General features: G+C 59.7%; 1 protein-coding gene across 1 annotated transcript; it reads left to right on the top strand.

Annotated features, from left to right (window-relative positions):
* The first annotated feature begins 678 nt into the window (after positions 1-678).
* On the top strand, positions 679-7,533 carry LOC138815941 (cytokine-inducible SH2-containing protein-like). The gene is made up of 3 exons (XM_070005337.1): positions 679-1,129; positions 5,129-5,349; positions 6,308-7,533. Exons 1-3 carry the CDS (start codon positions 1,110-1,112, stop codon positions 6,835-6,837), a joined length of 771 nt encoding a protein of 256 aa, XP_069861438.1. The 5' UTR covers positions 679-1,109; the 3' UTR covers positions 6,838-7,533.
* Positions 7,534-11,675: the final 4,142 nt, after the last annotated feature.

Raw genomic sequence — 11,675 nt, 5'->3', positions numbered from 1 at the left:
AGAAGGAGGAGGAGGGGGAGGAGGGAAGGAAGGAGGTTCTCGCTTGAATCCTTTTGGCTCTACAGACTCGCTCATTTCCGGGGGGGGGCCCTCCCTCTGCATTCAGCATCTCCCCCCTCTCGGTCTCCCCACCAAACGCCACCTCCCGCCAACCCCATCCACACAGAAGTCCCAGATCCAAGGCTGGGACCGCCGGCACCCAAGCCAGATCCGCCTTGGAGGAGCCGCCCCGCCGCCCGCCTCCGCGCTGACACTCGTCGGGCAGTGAGATAATCCCAGCCACATCCCCCTTTCCCCCCCACCCCACCCCCTACTTCTCACCTAGCAGAATGCCCAGGAAGGGCAGCTGCCTGCGATCAGGCCGCCCGGAGAGCCGGGACGGGCAGGCAGCCTCTGACTTGCCCCAACTTGGCTCTTCCCACCTGGGTCCTTTTTAGGACCCGCCCCTCTGGGAGTGGGCGGGGCTGGCGGGGGAGGCGAAGTACGTCAGTCCACGCGCGCGCGCGGCCATTGGCTCGCTTGACCTCGTGGGCTCCACCTCCCTCCGGCGTCGCTATTGGTCGCTCGGCGGAGCCCCGCCCACTTTTCCTGGAAAGTTCTTGGAACTCCGTCCAAGGTGTTTTCCTTTCCCGGCGCGCGTTCAGCGGCGTCCCCGGCTTGGGTCCAACGTCCGCCCCACCCCCTGCTCCCACTCTTCCCCCCCCCCCTCCCCACTTTTCTGGGCCGAGTGCGTAAACCCCCACCCTCCCCTCCTCGCTCGGTTCCAGGAAGAAGCCGCTTCCGGGAAAGGCTGGGACACCGCGGACGAAGAGATTAGGAGGCGGCCGGCCCCGCCCTCCCGCCGCCCCGGGCCGCCCCGCCGCCACCCCGGGCCCTCTCCGGCCGCGCCGCGCCCCACCTCAGTCCCGATCTTGCCGCCCGAGCGCCCCGCCACCTCGGGCCGCCCTCCCGCCCGGGCTCCTCTCAGACCGCGCCGCGCCTCAGGCCGGTTCTCCCTGCCCGGGCTGCCCCGCCACCCCGACCGGCTCGCGCCCCCCGAGCGCCCCATTGGCCTCCTTTCGGCCCCAGTTCAGCCCAGCCCAGACTTCGGAGCTGCTGCTGGTCGGGACATGGTCCTTTGCGTCCAGGGGTAAGTGCCCCCCCTTATCTCGGCTTTCGATCTGGGGAGTAAAAACCTCCCCCTTCCCCTCCCCCTCCCCAGACAAAAACCCAAAACAACACAGGCCTCGTGCGAAGTTGCCAGGTTTGGGAGATCGGCTGCAGTTCACCGAGTGCTGAAGATCCTAGGGCTCTGGGGGGGGGGAGGGCTGTGATCACACACACACACACACACACAGCCTAGGGAAACTGAGGGCTGGCAGGTAACAGGAACACAAGGTGGGCTCCCTCTCCACCCGGCCTCCCACTCCTAGAGCAGATCAGAGCTGGGGTTCACCAGCAAGAGTTGGGGGGGGGGACACTCTAGCCTAAGTAACCTTGGGACAGCCCCTTGTCCCCTCCCCTCCCCCCCCTCCAGGAGTCCAGTCCTCTGTTCCAGACTCTCCTTCAGAAAGCCAGCTCGAAATCATTGACTTTTTCCCCGAGGCTGGCTGGCACCCAATAGTCAACAGTTCTTGGAGCAGCACCCCCTAACCATTGCCCTCACTTCAACCCAGTGAGATTCTCTCAGATGCTGAGGTCCCCAGTGTGATTCACGACCTTGACTCCCGCCTCCTTTCTCCAAGTTTCCCAAAAGTATGGAATGCGGGTGGCGGGGGAGACCATGGTAGGAGTGGGGTGGTGTTCAGACAAAGTCTTGGTCCCAGCTGAGATTCTAGCTCACTTTCTTATCCCACACTTTGGTTTTCCCTTCATTCAAACACCAAGGCTTTCCACCCATGGGCTAGGAGCTCAGAAAAGTCTATAAAGAGAGGGGAGAGGGGTGTAGATGGGTATTCTAAGCCCAAGGAGAGCCAGGCGGCCCCATGGCAGCTGTTATCAGAACTGGCTGGGGCATGGGGCCAACTGAGGGAGAGCGGAAGGTAAGGCCAGACCCAAGCGCTCCTTGTGCTAATTCCCAAACTGTCCTTACTCAGGGGAAAAGGATGTGGAGTTGCCCAGAAGACCTGTTCTCCCCAATTGTCTCTAAGATTGTGTGTATACAGTGCCCGTCCCTTAGTTTTCCCTGCTCGAGGCTGATGCTCTAAAACCTGAGATAACAAACAGTCTGCTTCCAGATTTTGGGGGAGTTCATTGGAGATTAGAGTCTCACAAACTGTCCTCCTGCCCAGGCTGGCTTTGAACCGTGATCATCAGATCTCAGCCTGCCGAGTCCAGTAGCTCGGATTCAATGTATGAGCCACTGGTGTGCAGCTAAAGATGTTTTTTTAAATCAGCATACATAGTTCTACAGGAAGGGGCTCGCTATGAATCTCCACACACGTATATTAGGGATGCCAGCCAATTCACCCCTTCTGTCACTCTTTCTTTCCTCCTTACCCCTTTCCCCAAACCATCACAACAGATTTCCTAGTTGTCTTTTCTTTTTTTTTTTTTTTTTTTTTTTTTTTTTTTTTTTTTGTCGGTCGTGGGGCTTGAACTCTGGGCTTGGGCGCTGTCCCTCAGCTCTTCAGCTCAAGGCGAGCGCTCTACCACTTGAGCTATAGCGCCACTTCCGGTTTTCTGGTGGTTTATTGGAGATAGGAGTCTCACGGTCTCTCCTGCCCGGGCTGGCTTTGAACCGCGATCCTCAGATCTCAGCCTCCTGAGTAGCTAGGATTACAGGCGTGAGCCACCAGCGCCCGGCTCCTAGTTGTCTTTTCAAACCTGGGATGACGGAATCTGTCCATCCTGTGACTAGCCGTACCCTCCTCCTCCCCCCAGCAAGGTCTCCACATCCCCACACATAGCCACAGAATAGTTAGTGCTTTCCAAGAGTAGAGGCTGGTGATTCCTGATGATCGCTTCGTGGAGAGGTCCCACACCCTCGCTCTCAGGCTGCGTGGACTCTGATGGCATGTGTCCCGGGCGGGACTCAGTGGCCGGGCACACGTGGGGACCCAGAATATGCCAGTCTCTGCCCCCACGGGATGACAAAGCCATGCTGGGATACACAGTCGCTCAGCCCGTGGAGATCAATCCAGCTAGCCCACACCCACATCGGCCCACACGTGCAGAGAAGTGTGCAGAGAAGTGCAGAGAAGTCGTATGTGGTGACGGCCACCCCCAGGGTGTCGGGGGAGGGAGGGTGACTCCCTAAAGGTGTTTGGCATCAATTGGTGTGGCCTAGCAGAGCGATCATCTGGAGATTCTTGAGCTCCGTGTGAGATTCCAGAGCTCCCTGGGGCAGCCAGGGTAGGTGTGGAAAAGTACTTGGCGAGCTAGGAGTCTTTTTTTGTGGCTCTTTTTTTCTCTCTCTCAGAGTAGTGATGGGTGGGGACCTGAACATAAGCCATATCTCCAATCTGGCTTCTCTGCCCGCCTTTTATCACCTCACGGTGATACCTGGCCATTGTGTTAGAGTTGTCATTTCTTCCTCTGGCCTGGCAGACTGCTCCAGAACAGACTGACCGTGAATTATTTGACCTCATGAATGGATTGGCTCTCAAGTACTGCCTTTCCCCACCGACGTGGGCAGGGCCCGAGGTTTCAATAACTTAGCATCCTGAGGCCCCACCGGGGGACTAGACCCCCAAATCGAACCTGGAACGTATTTTGTGAACGAGAGATCAGTACCCTCTTCCTCCCAGGCAAGAAGCTTGAGGATCCACAAGCTAGTTGGGCTTCCTCTAAGAGGAAGTTAACTGCTCAGATTTTGGCCAGCTTAGTTCCCCTCATCCCAGCCAAACCCTCTGTGGGCCCCTCACTCTGTGTGTGAGGGTGGGGGTAGGGGATGGGGGCCCAAGAGGAGGAAGTTGTAAACAAGATCATACAGCCTGGCATGTTGGCTTGATGTGGGGTGGGAAATCTGGACTGGGTGTGGATTACCTTGCCCTTTGATAGCACACACACACACACACACACACACACACACACACACACACACACACACACACACACACACACACACACACACACACACACACACACACACACACACACACACACACACACACACACACACACACACACACACACACACACACACACACACGATCGTGGGGCTTGAACTCTGGGCCTGGAGCGATGTCCCTCAGCTCTTCAGCTCAAGGTAAGCGCCACAGTGCTATTTCTGGTCTTCTGGTGGTTCATTGGAGATGAGTCTCATGGAAGTTCCTGTCCAGGCCTTGAACCGCGATCCTCAGAACTCAGCCTCCTGATACTAGTTAGGATGACGGGTGTGAGCATATGGTGTAGGTATGGAGCAAGATGGGCACCATTTAATCAGCCTGCCTCGGCCCAGAGGGCACAGACGTCAGACCGCTTGGCGCTGATGCCTGGGATCCTTGTAGCCGTGACGCAATTGCTTGCAGGGATTGGCCTGTGTTTAGGGGTGTCTACCAAGTAGACAAATTAGTATTTAATGAAGGCAACCGAGTGGAAAAGGATCTTTAAATTTATTTTTGTGTACTTATTAGTTCGGTGATTGTGGAGTTGGACGCCAGGCCTTGAGCTTGCTGGGTGACCTCTCTACCGTGTGAGCCACGCCTCCAGACTTTTTTTTCCTTCAGTTATTTTTCAGCTAGGGACTGAGGTTTTGCTTGGGGCTTGACCTCGGGGCCTGGGCGCTGACCCTGAGCTGCTTTTGCTCGAGGCTGGCGCTGTACCTCTGGTGCCACAGCGCCACTGCCAGCTTTTTCCGTTTATGTGGTACTGAGGGATCGAACCCAGGGCTTCGTGCATGCTGGATGAGTGCTCTAGCACTGAACCACATTCCCGGCCCTGGCCTAAACCTGGATCTTTGATCTTCCTACCGCCATCTCCTGAACAGTGGGGAAGGCGGGCTTGACTGCTGAGCCTGGTGGGAAAATCGTCTTTCTGGAGAGTCTACGGGAGTGGAGTGGAGCGGGGTGTCGTAGATACTCTGGCTTCCACCTCTAATCCCAGCTCTGAGGGGGGAAAAAAGTACACCAGGAAAAGCGATCGAGGGGGTCGGCTCTGGGAACAAGGCAAGCAGATGTCTGCTCACTGCCCACCTTCCCTCTTCTAGATCTTGTCCTTTACTGGCTGCGGAGCGGATTGGGCGGCGGCCCCCCTGGGCCCAGTCCCTAGAACTGCCCGATCCGGCCATGCAGCCCCTGCCGGCAGGGGCCCTCCCGGAGGAGATGGCAGAGGAGACCCCCGTACGGCCGGAGAGTGAGCCAAAGGTGCTGGATCCCGAAGAGGATCTGCTGTGCATAGCCAAAACCTTCTCTTACCTCCGGGAATCTGGTGAGTGCCCTGTCCCAGAAAGTCTGATGAGGGAAGCTTGGTGATTGTTTTTTTGGGGAGTGGGTGGTAGGGCTTGAACTCGGGGCCCGGGCACCATCCCTGAGCTCTTTCGCTCAAGGCTGGCGCTCTGCTATTCCGAACCTCAGCTCCACTTTTAGTTTTCTGGTAGTTCATTGGAGATCAGAGTCTCACACCTGTCCTGACTGACTTTGAACCAGGTTCCTCAGAGCTCAGCCTCCTGAGACAGGCGTGAGCCACCGGTGCCTGGCAGAAGCTTAATCCTTTCGTTACTTCTTTTTTTTTTTTTTTTTCTTTGTCGGTTATGAGCTTGAACTCTGGGCTTGGGCGCTGCCCCTGCGCTCTTCAGCTCAAGAAGAGTGCTCTACTGTTTGAGCCACAGCACAAATTTATTGGAGATCAGAGTTTCACGGACTTTCTTGCCCGGGCTGGCTTTGAACTGTGATCATCAACTCTCAGCCTCCTGAATAGCTAGGATAATAGGCCTGAGCCATTGGCGCCTGGCTCATTGCTTGTGTGTGTGTGTGTGTGCGCGCACGCGTGTGCGTGTGCGTGCGTGCACACATGCACGTGCACACTGATCCTTGAACCCAGGACCTAGGCACTATCCCTGATTGTTGGGTTTTGTGGTGGAGGATGTTTTATTTCTTCCTCAGGGCTACAGCTTGGGGCACAGGTCCACTTTTGGCTTTTTGCTAGTTAATCTCCAGACTTCCCTGGCCAGGTTGGCTCCCGACCGCACCCCTCAGATCTCAGCCTCTTGAGGAGCTGAGACGACAGGCCTGAGCCACCCGTGCCCGACCTGGGACCCCACCCCCAAGTCTGATGGGAGAGGCAGGGTGGGGGTCCTCTCCCGGGAAGTTCAGACAAGGGCCCCGGGCCAGTGCCCTCCACCAGCATCCATGGTGACCACTCCCCTCCCCGCTCTTCGCTCCTCCAGGCTGGTACTGGGGTCCCATCACCGCCGGCGAGGCCCGACAGCACCTGCAGCAGATGCCCGAAGGGACGTTCCTGGTGCGCGACAGCGCCCACCCGGGCTACCTGTTGACGCTGTCCGTCCAGACCGCTCGCGGCCCCACCAACGTGCGCATCGAGTACGCCGACTCGAGCTTCCGTCTGGACTCCAGCTGTCCATCCCGGCCCCGCCTGCTGGCCTTCCCGGACGTGGTCAGCCTGGTGCAGCACTACGTGGCCTCCTGTGCAGCTGACGCCCCGGCCCCCGCTGCACCCGCCCCGGCCTCACCAGCGCCCAAACAAGAGGTGGCGGCGGCGGTGGCGCCCGGGGAGCCAGCCCCACCTGGTGGCGCGGTGCACCTCCGACTGGCGCGGCCCTTCGTGCGCGGGGCCGGCGCCCGCAGCCTGCAGCACCTGTGCCGCCTGCTCATCCACCGCCTGGTGAGCGACGTGGACGGCCTGCCGCTGCCCCGCCGTGTGACCGAGTACCTCCGCCGCTACCCCTTCCGCCTCTGACTGCGCGGGGCCTCGCAGGAGCCGCACGCCACCAGCCGGACAGACAGACGGCCAGCCGGACAGGCACCCCGGGCCGGACTCGGGGCTCTCGTCCTCCGCGCAGGTGGCTAGCCAGATCGGAGCAGGAGAATGGGGTGCCCCGGGATCCGTTGGGCTCCCTCGCAAGGAACCTCGGGTCAGCGGAGGGGGAGAGGAGGTGGGACCTGGTGTCCCCCCCCCCCCCCCCCCGCGGGCTGGGCTCTGACCCCCCCCCCCTTCTCCCGGCCATCCTGAAACAACGGAGACTTTCTGGGTCCTGATGTCTGCACCTGCAGGCAGGGGCGGGCGGCCCCTGACCTCCCACTGGCCTCCGCTCCTAGGGGGATGTGAAATCGGGGTTCACCTTGATAGACCCCCCATGGGGGAGAGGGGGTAAGAGACAGGCCAGGCCAGGGGCTCTGGGCAGGCCAGCACGGCCCCTGGTATTTATTTATTTATTCTCCTTGGGGGTGGCCCTCGGGTCCAGCTGCCAAACTGCCACCCCGCGGGTAGGCCCTCCAGACACTCGTGGTGGGGTCTTCGGTTGTTCCTGAGGACCCCGGCTGCCCACCACCAACAACTTGGGGAAGGGGGCCGCTGGATCCGTGTCTTCGTCTGGCACCAGGCCAGCTGGAGAGGCGCAGATCTGAGGAGACTTCATAAAACCACGGTGACACCCCCAAACCAGCTGGCCAGTCTGTCCTTGCACCCTGCGCCAGTGTGTTTGCTGTCGCCACAGTAAGACAGAGCCTCCGGTGGGGCCTCATTAGGATGCCAGGCCCGCTCCGCTCTTCTGGTCTCCCCGGCCGGGCGACCCCTGAAAGAGGGAGACGCGATCCCCAGTTGTGTGTGGGAAATGGGAGTCCCGGGCACGGGACCGGGACACAGACACGTGCACACGGGAAAGGCCTTGTGTTGGTGTGCGGGTCCTGGGGCTGGAGCCCCTGCCTGGACTCTGTCCTTGAGCGTTTTCCCTCGAGGCTGGTGCTCTGCTGCTTGGGCCACGGCTGCACCTCTGCCTTCTTGTCTCTTTTCAGTCTTGAATTGGAACCAAGAGTCTCATGGACTCTCATGCCCTGGCTGGCTTTAAACGGCCATCCTCAGATCGCGGCCTCCTGAGTAGCCGGGTGAGCCGCAGGGGCCTGGTTTTGCGGATCAGATCTCTGACAGGGAGACTGGGAAGGGTGTGAGTTCGAGCCCTGGTACCAGCAGAGAAGGGAGGGAGGGAAAGGAGGAAAAGCAAGGTTGTACGGCAGAGAAGACACTCCCGCAGTTGAGAGGGTCGGTGGGGGGGAGCCCCAGATAGCCAGGCAGGGAACCCAAAGACTGGAGCGAGGAATGGGAGCCGGAGGGAACTGTCCATGCCATGGCTGAGAGGGGCAGAGACAGCTCTGGAGTCCAGAACCACGAAGAGGGCAGAGGGGGTACGGGCATTGACTGCTCAGGTCAGGTTTTCTGGTTTGCCTTGGACCAACCCCAGGCCCCGATCCTCCTTCCGTGTGCCTCCCACGAAGCCGCTCATCCACTGATAGGCTGGGGATGGGAGCAGTCTCCCTGAAGTCCCGCACACCTGCAGAGCACCGAGGGGGAGCTAAGGAAGCCGAAGATTTGGGTTGGAGTACAGGGCGGTTGCTCGCAGAGGGTGCCAAGGCTTTCCACGTGGCCCTCACCCCAACCCGTTAGACCAGTTTTCATCTAGAGCGAGCCTTCTACCCCACTGCCCATGGCTCCGTGGGGTGACGCGGATGTTGCCCTGGGCATTGTCAGGCCGGGGAGTGGGGGGGGGGAATCCCCCATGTCTGAGTCCTGATTTGGTTCTGGCCAGATGGGTGGAAAATGCTGGAGCAGCTGAGAATGTCCTTGTGAGGTAGAGCGCTCGCCTGGCACGCACCAAGCCCTGGGTTCAACTCCCAAGTACCACGGAAGCCAGCTGAGCGCCCGCCTTGAGCACAGAGAAGCTTGGGGGTGGTCCCTGGGCCCTGAGTTTGAGGCCCAGGACTGCCAAAAGAAGAAGAGGAAAGGCTGGAGGGATCCTCCAGGACCAGGCTGGGTGGCAGCAGGCGGAGGCAATTTTCCCAGGGTTGAGGGGATTGGAGGTGATGGTGGGGTCACCTGCTGAGTCACTGGCCCCCAGAGATGCCGGACCACGTGGTTGGAAAGGCTCTCCGCAGGCTGTCTCCAGGGACTCTCCTGGCATCCGGCACCCACCCGCAGACCAGACTGGGCCAGCCGGTCTGTGCAGCGCCGGGCTCCCTCTGTCCACAGGTGTGGGTTTCGCTCGCATCTGGGTTGGGCCCAGGCTGTGTTTTCAAAAATGCCCCTGACCCCCCTCCCAGGAAGTAACTTCACCCCCAGCCTGCGCCCCCCCCAGCCTGTGTGTGTGTGCACGCGCGCGTGATGACCTTTCTACTTGGCTGGCGAGCCTTTGTTTTCCTCCATTCTTTCCAGTGGGCGATCGTGAAAGGAGGAGTTAGAGAGACAGAAAAATCCTGGAGACAAATGTTCCCAAACGGGGCGCCGGTGGCTCACACCTGTCATCCTAGCTGCCCGCGAGGCCGAGATCCAAGGATGGCATTGGAAGCCAGCCCGGGCCAGAAAAGCCCCCCTGAGGCCCTCATTTCCAATAGATGACCAGAAAGACTGGCCCAAGCCTTGGGCACAAAGAGGGCCCTGAGTTCAAGCCCTGGGACTGACCAAAATTAACTTGAAAGTGAGAGAGTTCAGGGAGATACAGATCTCAGCCTCCCGAGCAGCTAGGGTGACCGGCCACCCTGTCCCTTTCTACTCAGATCCCCAGTGTCTGGCTGGGAATTGTGGACTTGGGGAGGGAGAGCAGGGCGGGGTGGGGAGGGGTCCACAACAGCACCCCTCATCGGCAACCTAACGATCATCATCCCCAGTCTGGATCTCGGCTAGTAGATCTGGGGTGCCCTGCAAGGGCAAGAAGGCTTGACAGGACCATCCCCGCCCCCACCCTGGGTGAGGTGTGTTTGTCAGAATTACAGCAGCTGCCGCCACCGCCGAAAGCCTCTTCCCAGGAAGAGCTGAGCTTCTCTTCCAAGAAATCAGAGGAGGGCGGCGGGAGGGGGGAGTTAATTTTAAACCCAACAGCTTTCCACGCTTCTGGGGAACCGGTTGCTCAACCGGTGCCCTGGCAGGTCCAGGCAAGTGGGCGGGGCCGGCTCGGTGGGGGTGGGAGACACACCCGGGGAGAAGCCCAATGACCTTGAGAAGATTGTGGGGGAGGGAAGGGGAGTCCTCTCCCCCCCCCATCCCCCCCACTAAGCCCAGTTCCAAAGGCTGGGAGGTGAGGGTGGATGTGTGTGTGAGAGAAAGGGATTTATTCAGTTATAAACAGGCAAGTGACATTTAAAAAAACTTTGATGTTGGTCGTGGGGCTTGAACTCTGGGCCTTGGCACTGTCCCTAAGCTCTTCAGCTTAAGGCGAGTGCTCTACCGCTTGAGCCACAGCACCACTTCCAGTCTTGTGGTGGTTTATTGGAGATAAGAGTCTCACAGACATTCCTGTCCCCGCTGGGTCTGGGGACAGCAGGCTGATGGGGTGAGGAGGTGCAGCGTGAACTGTCAGCCGGTAGAAATGTGGGGCTGGGGCTGCAAACTTCCTTTCTGTCCACACGTGGCCATTCCCTGTGGCCGATCGGGACTCTGCCACCCTCCCCTTCCCCATCTCTTGTCCCTTAGCTTTGTGTGATCACCTGGCAGCCTGAGCCCGTGTCTGGCCCTGGGGTCCTCCCTGCAGAGCCCCCTCCTGAGGTCACTCCTCCCTGTCCCAGGCCGCCCAGCACGGTGCATCCTGGGTTCTGGGAAAGCCACTGCTGCCCCGGCCCTGCAGGGTGAGCGGGCGCTTCCCGGAATCCGTGTGTCCGTTCCGCGAGAGAGGCTCAGGGGACAGCCCGTGACCCACAGGGGGTCAGGGACGGAGTGCCGAGGCCTCTGATCGGGTTCCACCCCTGGGAAGCCCTCCCCAATTGCAGGTGTCTCCCCTCCTTAGGCTCCTCAGTCCCCCTGTTGGGGTTTTTTGTGCTCAAATCACCACTTTCTGCTTCTGGCTGTTTGGAAGCTGGGCAGAGGGAGAGACTTTCCAGCCCGTCTGCTGTCTGGGAAAGGCATGGGTCTGGCATGGCACAGCCGGTGGGGTGCCCTGCATTCACCAATGTCAGCTGTGAGGGAAGCTGAGGGAAAAGAAGACGGCCCCTCCCCCACGACAGAAGCCCAGCCCCTGCCTCAGGCCACCCAGATTCCCCCCACCCTCATCGGAGCCCAGGGGAGGCTGCAGGTGGGCCGTAGGCACAGGACCTGGGGCCTGGACCGGACTGAGTGGCTGGGAGCATCTGTCCTGGGATCTCAGGGTCAGCGCTATCAGAACTTGTCCTTCCGGGCTCCTGCCTGTTATCCTGGCTACTGGGGAGGCTGAGATTGGAGGATCATGGTTTGAAGCCAGCCTTGGCGGGGAAAACCCATGACGTGTGGTAGATGCTGTGTCCTCACCCGACCTGGATTCTGCTCCACACAGGTGGCCCCAAGGGAGGCCGAGGTGCCAGGCGCTCAGCTGTGACTCAGCGCAAGACAGAAAGTGTGTGTGTGTGTGTGTGTGTCAGCGCAAGACAGAAAGTGTGTGTGTGTGTGTGTGTGTGTGATGCCTTAAAGGGTTTTGCTTCTCATTTTTCTCTTTCCAAGGCATAGCCGAACTTCCCAGAAGCGAAGGTACCCAGAACCAGAGAAACTCTGGCTTCTCACAGCGGCCCAGATTCCCCCCCAGTCAGCCCACCTTGGGAAATCACCATCAAGGGGGCTGGGGT

The sequence above is a fragment of the Dipodomys merriami genome, unplaced genomic scaffold (assembly GCF_024711535.1).
Source record: "Dipodomys merriami isolate MVZ:Mamm:240054 unplaced genomic scaffold, mDipMer1.0.p SCAF_68, whole genome shotgun sequence".
NCBI classification, from domain to species: domain Eukaryota; kingdom Metazoa; phylum Chordata; class Mammalia; order Rodentia; family Heteromyidae; genus Dipodomys; species Dipodomys merriami.
Note: the sequence above shows the minus strand (reverse complement) of the source record. Positions and strands in the feature narration are given on the sequence as shown.

Bases quoted from the DNA above. Each gene is read 5' to 3' on its own strand.
- LOC138815941 (XM_070005337.1), top strand. From the start codon at position 1,110: ATGGTCCTTTGCGTCCAGGG. The intron at 1,130-5,128 runs GTAAGTGCCCCC...TCCCTCTTCTAG, and splicing joins ATGGTCCTTTGCGTCCAGGG to ATCTTGTCCTTTACTGGCTG. The intron at 5,350-6,307 runs GTGAGTGCCCTG...TCGCTCCTCCAG, and splicing joins CTCTTACCTCCGGGAATCTG to GCTGGTACTGGGGTCCCATC.